The sequence below is a fragment of the Plectrocnemia conspersa genome, unplaced genomic scaffold, assembly GCF_051122295.1.
Source record: "Plectrocnemia conspersa isolate PC_06_02 unplaced genomic scaffold, ASM5112229v1 ptg000004l, whole genome shotgun sequence".
In the NCBI taxonomy this organism is placed as follows: domain Eukaryota; kingdom Metazoa; phylum Arthropoda; class Insecta; order Trichoptera; family Polycentropodidae; genus Plectrocnemia; species Plectrocnemia conspersa.
The window spans coordinates 11,341,087-11,362,241 of record NW_028277168.1 but is presented as its reverse complement, the minus strand read 5'-3'; the positions used below and the strand labels follow the sequence as shown (position 1 = coordinate 11,362,241).

The window sequence follows — 21,155 nt, the reverse complement described above, 5'->3', positions numbered from 1 at the left end:
AATCTGTGACGTCGGACATTTGGACGTGATAATAGTGATTCATACATTCATGGTGCTATTCGATCATCATCGATCTATCATTTGTGACAAACGAAAGACTCAAGAGTGTGCATCTAACATTATCTACATATTATATCTCACATATATATGTTATATTATATATAAATATATATATATATATATATATATATACACGCGGTTGCATAACTCCTTCCGGACTTCATCGTCCGTTATGGTCAAGCAACGGAGCCGACCGAAATAACCGCACTGGAAATAAACCGGGGCGCGGCGTACGTTCGTACGTTCTTAGCCCCGCGTCACACGATCGCGCGTCACGCGGGGTAGGGGTGGGGAGGGGGTTGTTAACGCATTTTCATTGTTATTTGCGGATTTGTTGAGTAACGCCTTTTGCCCGACGTTGGGGTGTTCGGAATCCGGTTAGCGTATAGGGTTTCCGATCTGCGCGACTTTTTGGCAAGCTTCCCGACTCTGGTCGGGTTTCTGGGACGCAAATAGTTCTCGAGCTAGAGTCGAATCGGACTCTATTGTAGTGCGCGCTAGGCGTCCGGACAGTGACGACCTCTTATCGTACGATAACGATAACGAACTCTAACTAACATCTTTTATATACATCTATTATTTATAAATCTGAATTTAATATCAATCTGAAATCAACAGGAAGGCACCAGGGCTGTCTCGTGTCTCGATAGCCCAGCACTTTCGTCCACTCAGTCAACATGCCGAAAGTAGTGAAACAGGAAGGGGAAGACCCCGATCCAACCCCCTACCTGTTTGTGTCGCTCGAACAGAAGAGAATCGACCAGAGCAAGCCTTACGATGGCAAAAAGGCTTGCTGGGTTCCTGACGAGAAGGAGGGATACCTCCAGGGTGAGATCAAGGCCACCAAGGGTGACTTGGTGACTGTATCTCTTCCTGGTGGCGAGGTAAATATGAGACAAAAACACACACAGACTCAATAACGCAGAGCTTCAAAATTGTGAGAATAGACACTTATTAAAAAAAAAAGACCTATTGCTCTGAAAGGGGAAGTATGCATCTATTGGGGTACGTTATAAGGGGAAATCAATAGTATAGATCAATTAATTATACCTTAAATAAAAAAAAATGGTTTTAATTATCGTGTCTAAAATATCTTGAATTAGTGACTATTATATAATTATAATTCATGGATGAAAATCGTTTGATCAATTAAAATCTAATTAGATTCTGCAGTATATATGATATAATCAAATATAGCTCTTAGAATAAATATATATTTATATAAATTTAATTTTTTTTTAAATAGTTTATTTAATAAAAAAATGTGTATGTTTTTAATTTGATATTATTAACTACATGAATTTTATTTAATTATTTTAGTGTAGTAGTCTTGTATGGCTCAAATATTTTATAGAAGAATGATTGATTGCGGAATTGTTTTATCTGGTATAAACGGTATCTATGCTGTGTGTGAGCAGGAAAAGAACATCAAGAAGGAGCTATTGGGTCAGGTCAACCCTCCGAAATTCGAGAAGATCGAAGATATGGCCGACATGACATATCTTAACGAAGCGGCCGTGCTCTACAATCTGAAGCAGCGTTACTACTCCAAACTAATCTATGTAAGTTGGATTCCGATTCAGGCCTAACTAAAACAATCGTGTTTCTTCCGATCTAGAGCAAGGATTTCAAAAAAGAACTGGTCGCCCAAGTCAACCCCCCCAAGTACGAAAAATGCGAGGACATGTCCAACTTGACCTACCTGAACGACGCTTCCGTCTTGCACAACTTGAAACAACGTTACTACCATAAGCTGATCTACGTAAGTCTGGCGCTAAGGGCCGCAGCGCTTCGGAAGCTTGAGATTTGGCACTTGGCTGCAAACACCTCCATCTTCCTATCCAAAATCCATAAAAAAAATCATCCATATTTGAATCTATCTATCGGATCTATCGGACTATGTTCCGATAGATCTATAGTGCAAATTTAGAATCAGCATAACTCAATAACGTCACTAAAACGTCAATCAACCAACTAATTAAACCTGAACTGTTCCGAGAAAACGCTTCGCTGCTTTTAACCACGCTATTAACGCGGCCATGAAAGGTCTCCAGGACTTGAACATGAACATCGCCAGACGACAGGCGCTGTCTTCGCTGTTTTTGTGTTTTTTTTTAATTCATATACCGATCGATTTGTTTTCATTTTTTGTTGTTAAAATCACGAGTTCTCATTGCTATAATTAAGTACATAATTTATGAGAACAACTGATGGATCGAATGGTGTATTTTTTTCAGATTTTTTCAGGTTGTCCTAGCGGGAAAAGTATATTACAATACCCCCGATCAGTGTTTTTTTTTTAAATATGTTTATTACTATTTCTATGTCTTATGTAGCTTATTTAGTAAAAAATCACGCTCATTTTCTTATTGTGATGACAAATTGGCACAGACTGCCGAATTTGTTTTGTTCATGTGTTTCACAATACATACATAAAAATATAGTAAAAACACGTTGATTCTTAGTTTTAAAAAGAGATTTCAACCATTAAAAAATAATCTCTTAATAAAACTGATATGATGTGTATAATATATATTTTTATTATGTAGTATTTATTTTATCATATATTTTTTAAGGCAAGCATTTGTGATTTATTAAAAATCAGATATGTTTGCTTAAAAAATGTGTTTTACTCTTCTTTTTGTTTTTTACTTTCTGTATTTTATGCATGAGGAATCAATCACACGAGTGCAATATTTTTAATAAAATATATTAAAAAAACACATGTGATTGTTGCCTTAAATTGTATTAAATTCATGCAAACATATATTCTTGACTGTTTTATTAAAATAGTAAAAAATCAAGATAGAATGGAATATATGTATGTTTGAATCTGAGTGCAGAAATTTCTGCACTCTGCTCGTATCAAATCCCTAAAAAATACAATCTTGACAATATATAATTTTTGTATTCGTTTTACGATTTAGACCTATTCCGGCCTTTTCTGCGTTGCCATCAACCCCTACAAGAGGTTCCCCGTGTACACCAACCGTTGCGCTAAGTTGTACAGAGGCAAGAGGCGTTCTGAAGTACCTCCCCACATTTTCGCCATCTCTGACGGAGCCTACGTCAACATGTTGACTAACCACGAGAACCAGTCTATGTTGATTACGTAAGATACAAAATCTTTTGCCTAAGAAACGCTCAAATTCTGTTGCAAAATCTAACGAAAATGCTTCTAAATCAACAGCGGAGAGTCTGGTGCTGGTAAGACTGAGAACACGAAGAAGGTAATTGCCTACTTCGCCACCGTCGGTGCCTCGACAAAGAAGGAAGATCCCGCCGTAAAGAAGAGCAATCTTGAAGATCAAGTCGTACAAACTAACCCCGTTCTTGAAGCCTTCGGTAACGCTAAGACCGTCCGTAACGATAACTCTTCTCGTTTCGTAAGTATTATATCTAAACCATGCAACTTAAAACACTTGAAAGTATCTATACTGATCATATTAAACACTCTAGGGTAAATTCATCCGTATCCACTTCGGACCATCAGGAAAATTGGCCGGTGCCGATATTGAAACCTGTAAGTTCATCTCAAATCATATTTGAATGAATCAAGATTAATTTGCTATGTATTATTTATTCCAGACCTGCTCGAGAAAGCTCGTGTCATCTCTCAACAGACTCTTGAGCGTTCTTACCACATCTTCTACCAGATCATGTCTGGATCCGTAGAAGGACTTAAACGTACGTATCGCAAAAATCGCAATCCACTACAAATGAAATATTGGGGATAATATTTGAATTAATTTATATCTAGTAGTCATACGCACACACCACACATTAAGGTGTCCTGATTTTGTATATGTATATATATATAGACAAACACCCTGAGCATGAAGTACCTGTTGATGAGTCCCGAAGGCATATTTGAGACAATGTACCTTCTTGAATTCATATTTTTACACACCCATTTATTATTTGATTCATTTAGCACGTTTTTAAATTATCTTTTTATCAAAAAGGAGTCTTACATTTCCATGGTGAATGTTATGTTTGATTTTGTTTTTCTCTGATATTATAGCCATGTGTATGTTGACCGACAACATATACGACTATTACATCGTATCCCAAGGAAAAACCACAATTCCTAGCATGGACGACGGAGAGGAAGGACAGTTAACTGATGTAAGTGTGATCTTCTTGTAAGAGGTCACAAAAGGCGGTTATGCAACTACCGTCCATTGGGAAAGCTTACAGAACCCAACCAGTTTTTTTTTTTGAAATCGTAGATAAATTTGACGTTTGGACATTGTCAAAATTTGTGTATTGGTTTTACTTTTTTTTTGTTCGGTTTTACATCATCGTTGATTGTGGAATGTGTACTTTGGAACAATCGGCGCGCTTCTCATATATATCATTATCAAAAATGCGTGTTATATACATTTATACCCCCATTAGAACCCATAGTGTCCTTTTCCATTTTTAACCTTTTGCGTATTATGGATTTCCATAGCACTGGTCATGTTATCCGACAACATCCACGACTACCACATTGTTGCGCAAGGAAAAACCACCATTCCCAGTGTCGATGATCACGAGGAAATGTTGATCACTGATGTAAGTGCGGGTTTTGATGACGAGCCGCACTAAAAAAACATTGATGTCTAACCCATGCATTTAACATATCTAGTTATTTATCAGCACATTACTAATTGCTAATCATATGTCGTATATGCGATTGGGCCGTTGGGACGACTTCGGTGTTTGCCTAAGTTTGTGACACTCTTGTCAATTGTTTCGCAGAGATAACTTTATTGACCAACCGTATCAGTGACTACCCGCTAATAAGCCAGGGTAAAACTAGAATTCCAGAAGTCAACGATGGACTAGAATTTGATAACACGGACGTAAGTGGTGAAATGTTTGCTATAGGGAGCGCGTCGGTGCGCCCTTTCCCAAATTAAAAAAAATGACCCTATAAATTTTTATATAGGATTTTAATTAAATTAAATTTTAATCAAAAAAAAGAGCACAAACTATCATAAATACCGAAGGCGACCCGCACGCTCCTAGCCGTTGCTTAGCTTCCACGTCTCACCAAAAGAAACACCAAAAAACAACACAGCTATTCCTTAGCACCGAGTAACAACTGCACTCTCGGTTTTATTTTTCAACTGCACACTCAAATCATCAAAAGGATGTTTTTTTTAAAATAGGGAAGGGGGATGAAAAAAAGGTTTAATGCAGCAAATTTTAATCTGTTTTTATTTTATTTTATCTTTTGACGAATAGCTATGTGCTTTTTGTCTGACAACATCTATGACTACTACAACGTATCTCAGGGTAAGATCACAATCCCAAGTATGGATGACAGCGAAGAATGTCAGCTCACAGATGTAAGTTAAATTATTTATAAAAGAGTCCCTTGTTTGCCAACATCCATATGGAATGGTGTTGCTGGACTCTCAAGATATGGGATTAGCGTGACGTCCTTTTGAATCTCTCGACACAATGAAAGTGATCGGAGGGGAATTTTTTACAGAAACCTGTAGACAACAGAAAAATCATATCCAGAAGTAGATCTATATAAACATAACGTTCTCTACCTTCTATAAAATTAATATTTCATATAGTATATACTCATCCATTAATTTGTACAAAAAAAATGCATAATGCGCTAACTCAGCACTATGCTCTTACTAATCTAAAGATTCGATTGTGTGTGAACGAATCTTTGAGCGGTAAGTTTACTAATATTAATATTTGTTTTTGCATAAATTAAGTTATTTAATCTCTCTCTAAAGGCAGTGTATAAAATTGTTTTTTTCTTTGATAATATAGCAAGCCTTCGACATCTTGGGTTTCACCCAAGAGGAGAAGAATGACGTCTACAAAATCACCGCTACTGTCATGCACATGGGTGGTATGAAGTTCAAGCAGAGGGGTCGTGAAGAACAGGCTGAAGCCGACGGCACTGAGGTACTTTGCATGCTCCAGAGAGAGTCCAAGAAGCGTTTGATGCAGATTATAAATTTGTTCTCTTTGGGGCGATAGGAAGGTGAGCGCGTCGCCAAGCTCTTGGGCGTTGACTGCCAAGACTTGTACAAGAACTTGTTGAAGCCCCGCATCAAGGTCGGTAACGAGTTCGTCACCCAGGGTCGTAACAAGGACCAGGTAGCCAACTCTGTCGGTGCTCTCTGCAAGGGTGTGTTCGACAGGCTGTTCAAGTGGCTCGTCAAGAAGTGTAACGAAACCCTAGACACCAAGCAGAAGAGGCAGCACTTCATCGGTGTATTGGATATTGCTGGTTTCGAAATTTTCGACGTAAGTATCTAAACATGATGCACTTGTACCAAAATGAAGTATAATCAATGGATCATGCTCCATCATATTTGATGGTCCATATTCAAGCATATATTTTAAGGATAACATATTAATTTTCAGATCTAGTTAACTTATATGATTATTAACTCAATTGTGACGTCGATTGAAAAGTTATTTGTAATAACTTCAATCAAACACACTTTAATAATCTTTATAATACATACAGATATGATCGATTGGAATGTTATTTTGTAATAACGCCAATTGCATCCATAAGGTCTTTACACACACACTCAAATCAAGGGGGGTTAACATTTAATATTACTTATTAACATTTTTAGTACAACGGATTCGAGCAGCTTTGCATTAACTTCACAAATGAGAAGTTGCAACAATTTTTCAATCATCACATGTTCGTACTGGAACAAGAAGAGTACACTAGGGAAGGCATCACATGGGCCTTCATTGATTTTGGAATGGACTTATTGGCTTGCATTGACTTGATCGAAAAGGTACAGGAGACCTCGGCCTATCAGCGATGCCTGCCGATTTGATCTTTTTGTAGCTTTCGGAAGTTTTCTCTTTTAGTAAACGTATGCTTACTGTAAAAAAATATTACACCAGATATAGATACAACGCTGCTCGAGGAGATCATCACGCAACATAACTGCAAAAGGGTAATTCAAAAGAAACCAAAACCCACCAAAATAACAATACACAAATTCAATAACATTAGCGTCTAATCAGATAATGAATTATTTGATCGTGGCGTGAAATTATAAACCATGATACGAGGTTTATTTAGATTTAATCATGCTACAAGCACACGAAAGTGCCGCATCATATGTATTTAACAACAACGGATTTAACCTAACATAAATGAAGAAGAGTCAGTGAAAACTTAAAATGTTTGCACTTCTATTATGTATAGTACAACGGCTTCGAACAATTGTGCATCAACTTCACTAATGAGAAGCTCCAGCAGTTCTTCAACCATCACATGTTCGTACTTGAACAGGAAGAATACAAGAAGGAAGGCATTAACTGGGCTTTCATTGATTTCGGAATGGACTTGTTGGCTTGCATTGACTTGATCGAAAAGGTAAATTGGTCATCGAATGTGATGTCCGAAGAAGGAATGCCATGAAGTGACGTCAGCAGTCCGAGTCCATGTGGTGTCTGCATTTGTCATTGTGTCGAAAATGTCGTTATCGTTTTTTTTTAATATCTTCATATACTTCGTTTAATACTTAGATGATAAGATATTAAAAATCTGCCAATATGAGTCGGCAGACGTGTGTGTAAACCTATGTGATTGTCTATATGATTCTTATGAATCATAACAACATATACTCGACGGTATATGGATGATTCCGAACCTTACAATAACACCCAAATTGAGCAGCGCGAAGCATCGCTAGCTGCTATATTAATACAATTTTACCCGATATATGTTTTTAAAATGTTGTTTTTTTTTCAATACTAACTGTTTTTGTCCCTTTGTGCCATACTTCCTGCAGTACAACGGTTTCGAGCAACTCTGCATTAACTTCACCAATGAGAAGTTGCAACAGTTCTTCAACCATCACATGTTCGTATTGGAACAGGAGGAGTACCATCGTGAAGGCATCGAATGGACGTTCATTGATTTCGGAATGGATCTCCAAACGTGCATTGATCTAATTGAAAAGGTAGTTGGCAGCCAAAACCGAAAAACGGGAATGCCATCCGGAAACTGGTTCAAAGATCTCATAGATCTCTGATGACTTTGTGTGTGTGTTTTTGTTTTATTATTACTATTTATCTACCAACAGCTGCGGTAACAAACTACGCAAATCTATTCCTCACCTCAACGTTTCCTTCACTGTGTTGTAATCTCTTTTTTTGTTATTGTGTTGTTTTTTTGTCACTCAATTTTATGTTGTGTCTGTCTTTTCTGTGTTCTGTGCCAGTCGAACGGTTTTAATCAACTATGCGTCAATTTCACGAACGAAAAACTGCAACAGTATTTCAATCATTACATGTTCGTGCTAGAGCAAGAAGAGTACGAAAGGGAAGGGATTATATGGAAGTTTATAGACTTTGGTATGGACCTTCAACCGACGATCGATCTAATAGAAAAGGTATAGAGTAGAAAAGGATCGATTGAAAATAGAGCAACATAATATTTCAGATAAACTGTAGATCTTAATAGATAAAAAAATTAAATTAGATTATCACAAAGTAGAAAAACCAATCGACTGTGCCTGATTAATAAAAATGGCATGATAGCTAGCTATGCAAAAAAAATTGATCTCGATGGCGTGCAAAGGTGAGTCTTGTAATAATACGCAAATTAGCTATGTGTGGTAGATTAAACCGTATTTTAGATATTTTTAGATACAAAATTGAGTAAAGTAGCATATTTTTATATTTATAAATATGTTTGAAGTACTGCTTAAAATCAAAATTGGCGACCCAGGGGATGTATTAGCTAATGACTGTATTTTTCACTTTAGCCCATGGGTATCCTCTCCATCCTTGAGGAAGAGTCTATGTTCCCCAAAGCCACCGACAGGACCTTTGAGGAGAAGTTGAACAACAACCATTTGGGCAAGTCTCCCCCATTCTTGAAGCCCAAACCACCAAAGCCCGGTTGCCAAGCCGCTAACTTCGCCATCGGCCATTATGCCGGCAACGTAAGTTTAATATAATAACACCTTATCGTTATTTTTATGCGATAAATACTCACGATTTGATACAAACAGGTCGGTTACAACATCACTGGATGGCTTGAGAAGAACAAGGATCCCTTGAACGACACTGTCGTCGACCAGTTCAAGAAGGGATCCAACAAACTGTTGTGCGAGATCTTCGCTGATCATCCAGGACAGTCCGGCGGTGCCCCCGATGCTGGTGGCAAGGGTGCGATACTCGTTTCAATATCTATATGAAATACAATGATATATTATTAAGCATATCGACATTCATCTCATCTATTCACTAATTTTAATACATACGTACGAAAATTTCCAATGAAAATTCTTGAAAAGTCATACTAGTTTGGACAACTTGAATTTTTACTTAATGTGTTCCTATTTGTTGTTTTGGATCGCATCAGGATGATGCGATCATATTAACTGTCACAAAGGTATTTCGATTATTATTAACCTATAAACCTCCGATAACCTAGGTGCAGGCGCTAAACGAGCCAAGGGTTCCGCCTTCCAGACCGTCTCGTCCCTTTACAAAGTAAATTTCGCCTTCTTATCGATTGGCCGATTTTAACCTGTCTCAAGGTCCTGATTTTTAGGAAGCAACGATCGGAAAGCCCTCGCTTTGCTTTTCACAGACGATTTTAATCAACAACAACAACAAAAAATAGCATGTGGTCTTAACCGCTTTTGTCTCTCACTCTATCTACAAACATGTCAATCGTTTATATCGATGTATAATTTTCAAATCATTCGCTCATTAACACAATCGCAATTGGGTGTAAATCCATCCGATCCATCAAAACGACTAATGGTAAAGTAAAGGAGGTGAAGCAGCGCATTTTACATGGCATTATGTGTGATTTTAATCTGTACAGGTGGACGTGGTAAGAAGGGTGGCGGTTTCGCTACTGTATCTTCAGCTTACAAGGTTCGTTTTTCGATACAAGATAGGGATTGTATTAATATTTTGATCAATTTAAACACCACCAGTAGTTTTTTGAAGACACTTGAAACACTGCGAAATAGTTGTGAAATCATGAATATAATCATATTTCAGCTGTATTGTATTGTATTGTACTAATAACATCACATTATGTGTAATTATATATTTTGAAACCATGCTGAAAATTCTTCTAGGAGTAGAATTTTTTAAAATTTCATACATAGCATGTGTATCAATGGATCGAGAATGTGTTCATGAGAAGATTCAATACAAGACACATTGCTCGTTAATAATAATAATGTATTTTTGTTTGTTTTGTTGTAACAATATTGTTAAAAAGCATGTAGAAGAAATATGTAAGAATTGAGGCGAAAGGAGCACTTGCCATTATAATGGTTTAAATCCTAACTCGGTTGTAAAGCCGTAGTAGAAACACCCATCCACGTAACCGAAACATTTTAATTAAACAGATCATGAGTTTTAATATACATATTTTCATCCTCAAAACCAGTAAGTAGAACACGATTTTTCAATAGCAAATAATCTACAATATAAAATAATATTTGCCAATGGAAAAGGTGTGATTTGTATAATATAGATATAAAGTGTTGTGTGATTTTTATGACTAATTCAATGTTGAAATATAGATGATCAAAAAACGTATCATACAAATAAATAACACATTATTGAATTCCTTTAGGAACAATTGAACAACTTGATGGCTACTTTGAGATCTACTCAACCTCATTTCGTACGTTGCATCATCCCCAACGAATTGAAACAGCCTGGTTAGTATTGTTCAATATTAGTGTTTTATATGATTCGTATAACATGAAATACTTATGCACTTATATTTTTCAGGTCTCATCGACTCTCATCTTGTCATGCACCAGCTGACATGTAACGGTGTACTTGAAGGTATCCGTATTTGCAGGAAGGGCTTCCCCAACAGGATGGTCTACCCTGACTTCAAGCTCCGGTAAGATTTAAAAAAATCATTTGAAATACTTATATTAAATCTAAATTTATTCAAAGGCCTTACATAGTCTCAACTGTCACTTAAAGTCGAAATAATATATTATGAACAAACAGTTACATGATTCTCGCGCCCGCCATCATGACTACTGAAAAAGATCCTAAAACAGCAGCAGCCAAATGTTTAGAATCCGTCGAGTTGGATCCTGAGAGCTACCGTATCGGTCACACAAAGGCAAGGGCTATAGAACCCAGTTTTTAGGAATGGAAGAAGTCTTTTTTTTTGTAATTTTGATAAAAAAAACTGTGGTTGCACAGTAGTCATTATTATAGTGAATCGTGTAGTTATTGATTCATCGGTTTTACCCCTATATATGTATGTTTCACATACGTAGTTCATTAGTAGTTATTATTTATATATGTACACCCTTTTTGTATTGTCAATTGGCATGGTTGAATATTCCAGACAAAGCACCCATCCAAAATTGTATCATATTAGTAGATACATAGGAAAATCGTCGTGTAAAGAACTAATGGCAGTTTTTATACATGTACACAAACTTTGATTTTCCTTTTGCTCCTTACCTTTGCGTAGATACAAGATATTGGCTCCTCAAGCCGTCGCCAAGGAAACCGACCCTAAGAAAATTGCCGAGATCATCTTGGATGCCACTGCATTGGATGCCGAATCGTACCGTTTGGGTCACACCAAGGCATGTTATACGAAATCCAAAACAGCAACAAAAAAAAACAGCAAACTGTGTTCTCGCATTTAATCTATATACCTAATTCTGTTTTTTGAATATTAAATATTAATTATCGACGCCCTGGATGCAGATGTCTTCAACAGGGATCGATTAATCCAAAACAACTTTGTCAAAAGACTTACAAAGTATATATGTGTATATTTAAATAATATATAATCACAATGCACCAATTACAAACTCGGTTTTTAAGTCATCATCATTTTTTTATATTTTATTGTATTAAAACCGATTTTGTGATAACTATAATTACTTTAACAAGTAGCAGACATTCTCCAATTGACTGGAAGAACCTTGTCCGTCCCGTTTGATTAAATATGTATATGTATTTTCTATATGTACACACGTTCAGTATGGAATGCGCAAATATGTATTTCGACCCTATTAAAACATATTTTAATTCTGTACCGTATTATGAGATAATATATAACTGTTACTAATGATTTCCTTATACTTAATTGGACAAAACGCAGATACAAAATTCTGTGCATCCACCTTTTGAAAGAGCCTATATCGGACCACAAAGCCACCGAGAAAATTTTGGAACATACTGGTTTAGACACCGAGTCCTTCAGAATGGGAAAAACAAAGGTAGAAATCATCGACTACCTCAGCGCGATAACATAACACTAACCCGCATTCAAATCCAAAAGATGAAAAAAATGTAACATGTTTGAGCATGCGTCATTAATCAGATTTTTATATAAAATGGTGATATATGCATGAAATGTGATACTGCGGCTAAAATTGGCTACGCTGAGTCAACTGACGTGTTGAATGTATGGCAACAGGTGTTCTTCCGCGCTGGTGTCTTGGGTCAGATGGAAGAGTTGCGTGACGATCGTCTATCCAAAATCGTCTCATGGCTCCAATCTTGGGTCCGAGGTTACTTGTCCCGTAAGGAGTTCAAGAAGCTGCAAGACCAGAGGTTAAGATTACTCTATGGACTTTTTTTCAGATTTGGAGCATTTTAATTCAACCGTTTACTAATTATACATAGGTTGGCTTTGCAAGTGGTACAACGCAACTTGCGCAAATACCTTCAACTCCGCACTTGGCCATGGTGGAAGTTGTGGCAGAAGGTTAAGCCTCTGCTTAACGTTTCCCGCATTGAGGACGAGATCGCGGTGAGTAATCCTCAAGATTTTAAATTAATTTTAATTAACATCTTCATAAGATATGATTTAGAAGTATGCACCAGCCTCTTAGAAATGTAGATTTTATTTATAGAATAGTAGTATGGGCGGTATTTACTTCTGGACCATCTTCTCAGTGATGCAGTATTTATTTTGATAGCATATGAAACCTCTCTGGTACTATTTAAATATAGTGCGTCATCTTTTTAGGGATGCTGTATTTTCCCGTATTATTTTATTTATAGCGCATCCAATATTTCTGGTAGAAATAATTATATTATACCATTTTGATAAAATATAGAATCTTTTCAGTTGATATTAATATCATAAGCGTATTTTAATCAACATATTGGGTTAGAATTTTATTCATAGAATATGGAATGTCTATCGAAGCATCCAGTATCTTTATTATATTCCAGATACTACTTACTTCTTTAAGATTTATTTTAATAGCATATTAAACTTCTGTGATACTATTTAAATAGAGTGCGTCATCTTTTTAGGGTTGCTGTATTTTTTTATTTATAGCACATATCTGATAGAATATGACAGTATTTATTTCATAAAATATGGAATCTCTTCAGTTGATATTAATATCATAAGCATATTTGAATCAACATATTCGTGTGCATTGGGTTAGAAACACTTTTTAGTTGTAATTTTATTCATAGAATATGGAATGTCTGTCGTAGCGGCTAGTTTTTTTTTAAATATGTGTGGTACTTACTTCTGGACCATCTTCTTAGTGATGCAGTAGTTCGATAATTTATTTTAATAGCATATCATTTAAATTGAGTGCGTCATATTTTTAGGGATGCTGTATTTTCCCGTATTTTTTATATATAGCACAGTAGATATAAATATATTGGATCATTTCGATAAACAACATAAATATGACAGTATTTATTTCATAAAATATGAAATCTCTTCAGTTGATATTAATAGCATAAGCGTGTTTGAATCGACATATTTTTTAGTAGAAATTTTATTTAAAGAATATGGAATGCTAGTACCCTTATTACATATCAGTTATTTTTATAAATATGTGGTATACTTATTTCTCGACCATTTTATTAGTGATGCAGCAGTTTAAGAATTCATTTTCATAGCATATAGAACTATATGGTACTTAAGATACGCTATATTTTTATTTACATCAATATTTTTAATAAACATGGCCGGTACTTAATTGTGCTCAAAATGATGCAGTATTTTTTATATACTGTATGTAATCTTTCCAGTTGATATTAATATCTTGAGTATTTTTTAATCAACGTGTTCATTGCAGATGATTTTCATTGGTATTTAAAACTATTTAAATATACAGTTTGTACTTCTAGAGCATCTTCTTCATCATATATTAATATAAAAAAAAATCTTCATAGTATATGGTACTATTAAAATCTAAAAAAAAATGCATGAATGACATTCGTACTTAATTTTGTATCATCTTTATATGGTTGTTATATTTTCCCGTAATTTTTATTTATAACACATATTATTTCTAGTAGATATGAATCTACATTTTTATATCGAACATTTACGATACTTATTTTTGCATCTATGATTGCAGTCCTTTCGTTATTTTTTGTTGTTGATATTACTTTTATGAGTATAATATGTGAATTATCTGGAAAATTTTATTTATTTAGATTTTTTTTCTGTTAGAATATTTGGTAAAATTACATGAATATACCCTGGAATTATTTTTAAATAATTTCCTGAGAAATGCAGTATTTTTCCGTATTTTTTACATAAAATATAAAAATTAAAGATATGTCCAGAGCAATTTAATTTGCTGTATCAAAAAGTAGTGTAAATATATCTGGTACTTATTTCTGCATCATCTGCTTTTTGATGTAATATTTTTCTGTTAGTGCTCAATATCTATAATATGTAGCTCGAGAATTTCTCTATTGGACTATGTCGGTAAATTGCCTGAATATGGCCGGTACTTATTTCTGAAATCGTCAGATCCGGTTGCCAAGCTGAGCCAATCACTCAGGTGCTCGTGCGATCCGCATTTAGTCATACGTCCAAGCGCTTACCTGTCCGGTTTATTTCTGACCTGCGCTTCTGGAAGTTTTCCGAGTGGCGCAGCTTATCCGATATAAATCTCCAATTTATCTCACCGGTAAGATTTCACTCGTCGGTGTTTAAATTAATTTTCACCGGGTATTTTTATCGCACTCCAGGGCCGACTCGGTTCGGCCGTGTGGGCTTTTTAATAGCTCTCCTTCCAACACGGCATCGCTGAAGAATTTTCAGTGCAACCCTGGCGGCTCCAGCGGGGGCGGCCGTGGGTGGACTCGGATCGGACCCGGACTCAGATTGGCCCACTGGACTGGTCCAGTGTTCGCCTCTCGGTCCTCGCGGCACCATCGACCAGTTCGCGGGCCTTCAGCCTTACTGCATTTCGATCGAAACGAATATCCTCGGTTGCAATACACATCGATCTAATAAAACTTGAATCGTTTCGACAATACAATTAACATGGATATGGAAATGGAGTTACAAACAACGTTGGAATTAAACGAGAGCCCGGAATCTTTCCAGAAATTGGAGGAGAAGGCGACCAAGGCCCAGGAGGCGTTCGAGCGCGAAGAGAAGCTCCGCAAGGAATTGGAGGTTCTCAACGCCAAGTTGCTCCAGGAGAAGACCGACCTTTTGTCTTCCCTCGAGGGAGAGAAGGGATCTCTTTCCGAGTTCCAGGAGAAGACCTCTAAGTTGCAAGCCCAGAGGAACGACTTGGACTCCCAACTCCGTGTAAGTATAACTTTTTTTTATGCATTCACCCTAAAAATATTACTGTAGATTTATTCATATTTATCTATATTTGAATCCACAAAATATCATTGACTCGCGCGTCTTTTTATGAAAGGCAATTAATCTCCGCCCAAGTATTTTCGCAGTTATAAATCGTAGATTCCTCGCGTCAAAATTGTAACGTCAGCCATACCTCGAGCAACTCATAATTTTGAAAAGTATCTATAAACAAAGTAGGCGAAAATACCGCTTAAACTATCGCGGATATAAATCGGCGCGTGTCATGCGAAAATATGAAGAGTGCCTAAACGTTGGCACTCCTCCAAGAGGTATATTTTTTGATGCGATTCACAGAGCCAAAAATGCAGAGTGTTACATATCGCTCCAGCAAGGTGTGAGATGTTTATAGATGGGCTATTTCAACACGTAACGTGTTTATGAAGGGGCGGCTCAGGAATGAGTGCGAGTTAGCCAATCGCAAACTCGCTGACCAAAATAAGGAAGCCAATTAATAAACGCTCGATGCTCATCTGTCGACTTAATTAATTTGTATTTTTTCGCGCAGGACACCCAAGAGCGTCTCACCCAAGAGGAGGATGCCCGCAACCAACTCTTCCAAGGCAAGAAGAAGCTCGAGCAAGAGATCTCTGGACTCAAGAAGGACATCGAGGACCTCGAACTCTCCGTCCAGAAGTCCGAGCAAGACAAGGCCACCAAAGATCACCAAATCCGCAACTTGAACGACGAGATCGCCCACCAGGATGAGCTCATCAACAAGTTGAACAAGGAGAAGAAGCTCCAGGGAGAATCTAACCAGAAGAATTCCGAAGAGCTCCAGGCTTCCGAGGATAAGGTGAACCACCTCAACAAGGTTAAGGCCAAGCTCGAACAGACCCTTGACGAGTTGGAAGATTCCTTGGAACGCGAGAAGAAGATCCGCGGAGATGTTGAGAAGTCCAAGAGGAAGGTAGAAGGAGACCTGAAACTCACTCAGGAAGCCGTCGCCGACCTCGAGAGGAACAAGAAGGAATTGGACCAGACCATCCAGCGCAAGGACAAGGAAATCTCTTCCCTCACCGCCAAGTTGGAAGACGAGCAATCTCTTGTCTCCAAGCTCCAGAAACAGATCAAGGAATTGCAGGCCCGCATCGAAGAACTCGAAGAGGAAGTCGAATCCGAACGCCAGGCTCGCGCTAAGGCCGAGAAGCAACGCGCTGATTTGGCTCGCGAACTTGAAGAGTTGGGCGAACGCCTCGAGGAAGCCGGTGGTGCCACCTCTGCCCAGATCGAACTCAACAAGAAACGCGAAGCTGAACTCAGCAAGCTCCGTCGCGACTTGGAAGAATCCAACATCCAACATGAAGGAACCCTCGCTAACCTCCGCAAGAAGCACAACGACGCCGTCGCCGAAATGGGAGAACAAGTCGACCAACTGAACAAGCTCAAGGCCAAGTGAGTATGAACGCACGTCTTCGATCCCGCCGGGGAGTTAGGAACGTTTTAAATTTAAACCATATTTAAATTTAGGGCTGAACACGATCGCGCCAGTTGCCACAATGAATTGAACAACACCCGTGCCGCTGTTGATCAATTGGCTCGTGAGAAGGTAAACTGATGACCTGCCCTTGGCAGCGTCAGTGAACCCTTTTCCTTTTAATGTTTGTTGCACGTCCAACGTTTACAATATGAGATTAGCCTCTGTGATTTGTAAACTGTCAATAAAATTCCTCCCTAGTGATCAAAGAGTCCCGACATTTTGTAATCGCGTCGTCACCACGCCGGAACAGAAACACACAACACAAACATGAAACACTTAATTGTATACTTCATCTGTCCTTTAGGGCTGAAAAGGAACGCGCTCAATACTTTGGTGAAGTGAACGACCTTCGTGCTGGCATTGATCATCTTTCTAACGAGAAGGTACACATGTCTAAACCAAAAAATTAAGCAGCCTAACCAACGCGGCCTCTTCTTCAGCTTTTAGGCACTTATCTGAATATAGCTGCAACAACAATATGGCGATATATCACTACTAGTCACAGTTCATTACAAAATCATCATAACTCTCATTGATTCTCACTCCTATAATGTGAACCAAACTTCTACTATCTGCTTTGTGTTATCTCGTCTAAAATCCAAAACTCCTTGCAAAACATTTTAAAAAGTTATTCTGCTAATTCACCCAAGTAATGTCAAGAATGTGAATATAACAACACCAATTGCCTAAATCCATACTAAATAATTTAATATTCCAATCTTTAACCAATGTTCAATATACATTCCCACTGTTTGTTTCTTTACTCACATAATATTTTTATCAAGGCTGCCCAAGAAAAGATCGCTAAGCAACTTCAACACCAATACAATGAATGCCAAGGCAAATTGGACGAAACCAACCGCACCCTCAACGACTTTGACGCCGCCAAGAAGAAGCTTTCCATTGAAAACTCTGACTTGCTCCGTCAACTCGAAGAAGCTGAATCCCAGGTTTCGCAATTGTCCAAGATCAAGATCTCCCTCACCACCCAATTGGAAGATACCAAGAGGTTGGCCGATGAGGAAGGCAGGGTATGTATCATTCATTCTGAAATTCAATAAAAAAAAATAACATTATAATAATATAAATTAATTGCAGGAACGCGCTACACTCCTTGGCAAATTCCGCAACTTGGAACACGACTTGGACAACATCCGCGAACAAGTCGAAGAAGAAGCTGAAGGCAAGGCTGACATCCAACGCCAACTCAGCAAGGCTAACGCTGAAGCTCAAATCTGGAGGTCCAAATACGAATCCGAAGGTGTTGCCCGCTCCGAAGAACTCGAAGAAGCTAAGCGCAAGCTCCAAGCCCGCTTGGCCGAAGCCGAAGAAGCCATCGAATCCCTCAACCAGAAGTGCGTTGCCCTCGAAAAGACCAAGCAACGTCTTGCCACCGAAGTCGAGGACTTGCAATTGGAGGTTGACCGCGCCACCGCCATCGCCAACGCCGCCGAGAAGAAACAGAAGGCGTTCGACAAGATCATCAGCGAATGGAAACTCAAGGTTGACGATCTTGCCGCCGAGCTTGACGCCAGCCAGAAGGAATGCCGCAACTACTCCACTGAGCTCTTCAGACTCAAGGGAGCTTACGAAGAAGGCCAGGAACAACTCGAATCCGTCCGCCGCGAGAACAAGAACTTGGCTGATGAAGTCAAGGACTTGCTCGACCAAATCGGAGAAGGAGGTCGCAACATCCACGAGATCGAGAAGGCCAGGAAGCGCCTGGAAGCCGAGAAGGACGAGCTCCAAGCCGCCCTCGAGGAAGCCGAATCCGCTTTGGAACAGGAAGAGAACAAGGTTCTTCGTTCTCAACTCGAACTTTCCCAAGTTCGCCAAGAGATCGACCGCAGAATCCAAGAGAAGGAGGAGGAATTCGAAAACACCCGCAAGAACCACCAACGCGCCTTGGACTCCATGCAAGCTTCCCTCGAAGCTGAAGCTAAGGGTAAGGCTGAGGCCTTGCGCATGAAGAAGAAGTTGGAGGCTGACATCAACGAGCTTGAAATCGCTTTGGACCACGCTAACAAGGTATAGGCATATTTAAAAAGTATAATATTTTATTTATATATGTTTTGGCTAATATTTATTTTTATTATAGGCCAACGCTGAAGCACAGAAGAACATCAAGCGTTATCAACAACAACTCAAGGATGTTCAGACCGCTTTGGAAGAAGAACAGCGAGCTCGCGACGATGCCAGGGAACAACTCGGAATCTCTGAACGCCGTGCCAATGCTCTCCAGAATGAATTGGAAGAATCCCGCACATTGTTGGAACAAGCCGACCGCGGCCGTCGCCAAGCCGAACAGGAATTGGGAGATGCTCACGAGCAATTGAACGAGCTGTCCGCCCAAAACGCCTCAGTATCCGCCGCTAAGAGGAAACTCGAAGCCGAACTCCAGACCCTCCACTCAGACTTGGACGAGCTCTTGAACGAAGCCAAGAACTCCGAAGAGAAGGCCAAGAAGGCTATGGTCGACGCCGCACGGTTAGCCGATGAACTCAGAGCAGAGCAAGACCACGCGCAAACACAAGAGAAATTGCGCAAGGCATTAGAAACCCAAATTAAGGAACTCCAAGTTAGGTTAGACGAGGCCGAAGCCAACGCCCTCAAGGGAGGCAAGAAGGCCATCCAGAAGTTGGAACAACGCGTTAGGGAACTCGAAAACGAATTGGACGGAGAACAGAGAAGACACGCCGACGCCCAGAAGAACCTCCGCAAATCAGAACGCCGCATTAAGGAGCTTAGCTTCCAAGCCGACGAGGACCGCAAGAACCACGAACGCATGCAGGACTTAGTAGACAAACTCCAGCAGAAGATCAAGACCTACAAGAGGCAGATCGAGGAGGCCGAGGAGATCGCAGCTCTCAACCTTGCCAAGTTCCGCAAGGCGCAGCAAGAGCTCGAGGAAGCCGAGGAGAGGGCCGACCTTGCCGAACAAGCCATCAGCAAGTTCCGTGCGAAGGGACGTGCAGGATCCGTCGCCAGAGGAGCTAGCCCGGCGGTAAGGGTAACTTACTTGGATTAAAATGATATTATGTCTGGCTATATAAAGTAAAAAAATATTCTGTTTTTCTATTATGTAGCCCAAGCGCGGAGTCCTCACAATGGAGTAACCGTTTTACGTTGTAAGTTTAATGCTTGGGATTTTGACTTATAGGAAAAAGTACAAAGAGCAGTGCTTATTCATAAAATTCGCGAGTTTCCTATTTATTTCTATTCCTCATGTTCTTCAGGAGCTATTTTGTAAATAATCTGTCCGGCGTTACCAAATGAAGATTAACTTTATATATTTATTTTCCATTTGTATATTTAATGCATGAATATACAAATGTTTAAGAGTGACTTTTATGATTTATTTTTCGAGTTGTTCGGAGATGGGTTCTAAATATTTTTTTTGCTTACAGCCTCCCCGACCATCAACGCGTCCCCAGCTGGATGGCATGGCATTTCCACCAAGGTTCGACTTGAATCCTGAAATGGACTTCTAAGACATCAATTTTTTCATTTTTTTTAAATATTGTGTAAATTTTATTTGAAAAAAAAAACAACAAGAAAAATAAGGCTTTGTACAGAATAAGCACGAAAAAACGAGCCTGTAATGATAATTATGTCTCTAAGTATGTGAATATTAATTGAAGAATGCCTGCATTACAGATCTTGTCGAACGTTTAATTTAAATCTTTATTATTATAATTTATATACAGTTTATTATTTTATAATTATTTTTTGTTGAATCTTAAATATATTTATCATACACGAAAACGTGACAGATGACAGGTGTAATATATGTAAAGGGATGCCCTTAAAGAGATTAGGATCGAAGTGGGAGCACAGATTCGAGACACGACCCACCATCTTTTTAACCTCTCTTTGATACTTTCTTTTCGAGGGCATTTCTTGACACTACTTAAGTATGTGTGACTTACATTGTGTATACATGGCTTCTTTCACGCATCAATAAACATGTTGATATCGTTATCACATTTTTATCTTTGATTATCGCACCCG

General features: G+C 38.6%; 1 protein-coding gene across 50 annotated transcripts; it reads left to right on the top strand.

Moving 5' to 3' along the window:
• The first annotated feature begins 549 nt into the window (after positions 1-549).
• Mhc (myosin heavy chain) lies at positions 550-21,130 on the top strand. Of its 50 annotated transcripts, none has more exons than XM_088184504.1 (27): positions 550-588; positions 679-944; positions 1,679-1,822; positions 2,988-3,172; positions 3,251-3,446; positions 3,520-3,583; positions 3,649-3,747; positions 5,296-5,399; positions 5,845-5,982; positions 6,058-6,327; positions 7,259-7,429; positions 8,826-9,005; positions 9,075-9,231; positions 9,899-9,951; positions 10,667-10,754; positions 10,828-10,945; positions 11,537-11,654; positions 12,497-12,633; positions 12,706-12,832; positions 15,398-15,607; positions 16,173-17,059; positions 17,449-17,527; positions 17,930-18,175; positions 18,243-19,172; positions 19,243-20,148; positions 20,231-20,272; positions 20,552-21,130. In XM_088184504.1, exons 2-26 carry the CDS (start codon positions 738-740, stop codon positions 20,258-20,260), a joined length of 5,844 nt encoding a protein of 1,947 aa, XP_088040630.1. In that variant the 5' UTR covers positions 550-588; positions 679-737; the 3' UTR covers positions 20,261-20,272; positions 20,552-21,130. The 50 variants fall into 50 exon arrangements, with proteins under 50 accessions (XP_088040630.1, XP_088040617.1, XP_088040627.1 ...); XM_088184491.1 differs by having other exon boundaries at positions 19,243-20,154; XM_088184501.1 differs by lacking the exon at positions 17,449-17,527 and adding an exon at positions 17,135-17,213.
• Positions 21,131-21,155: the final 25 nt, after the last annotated feature.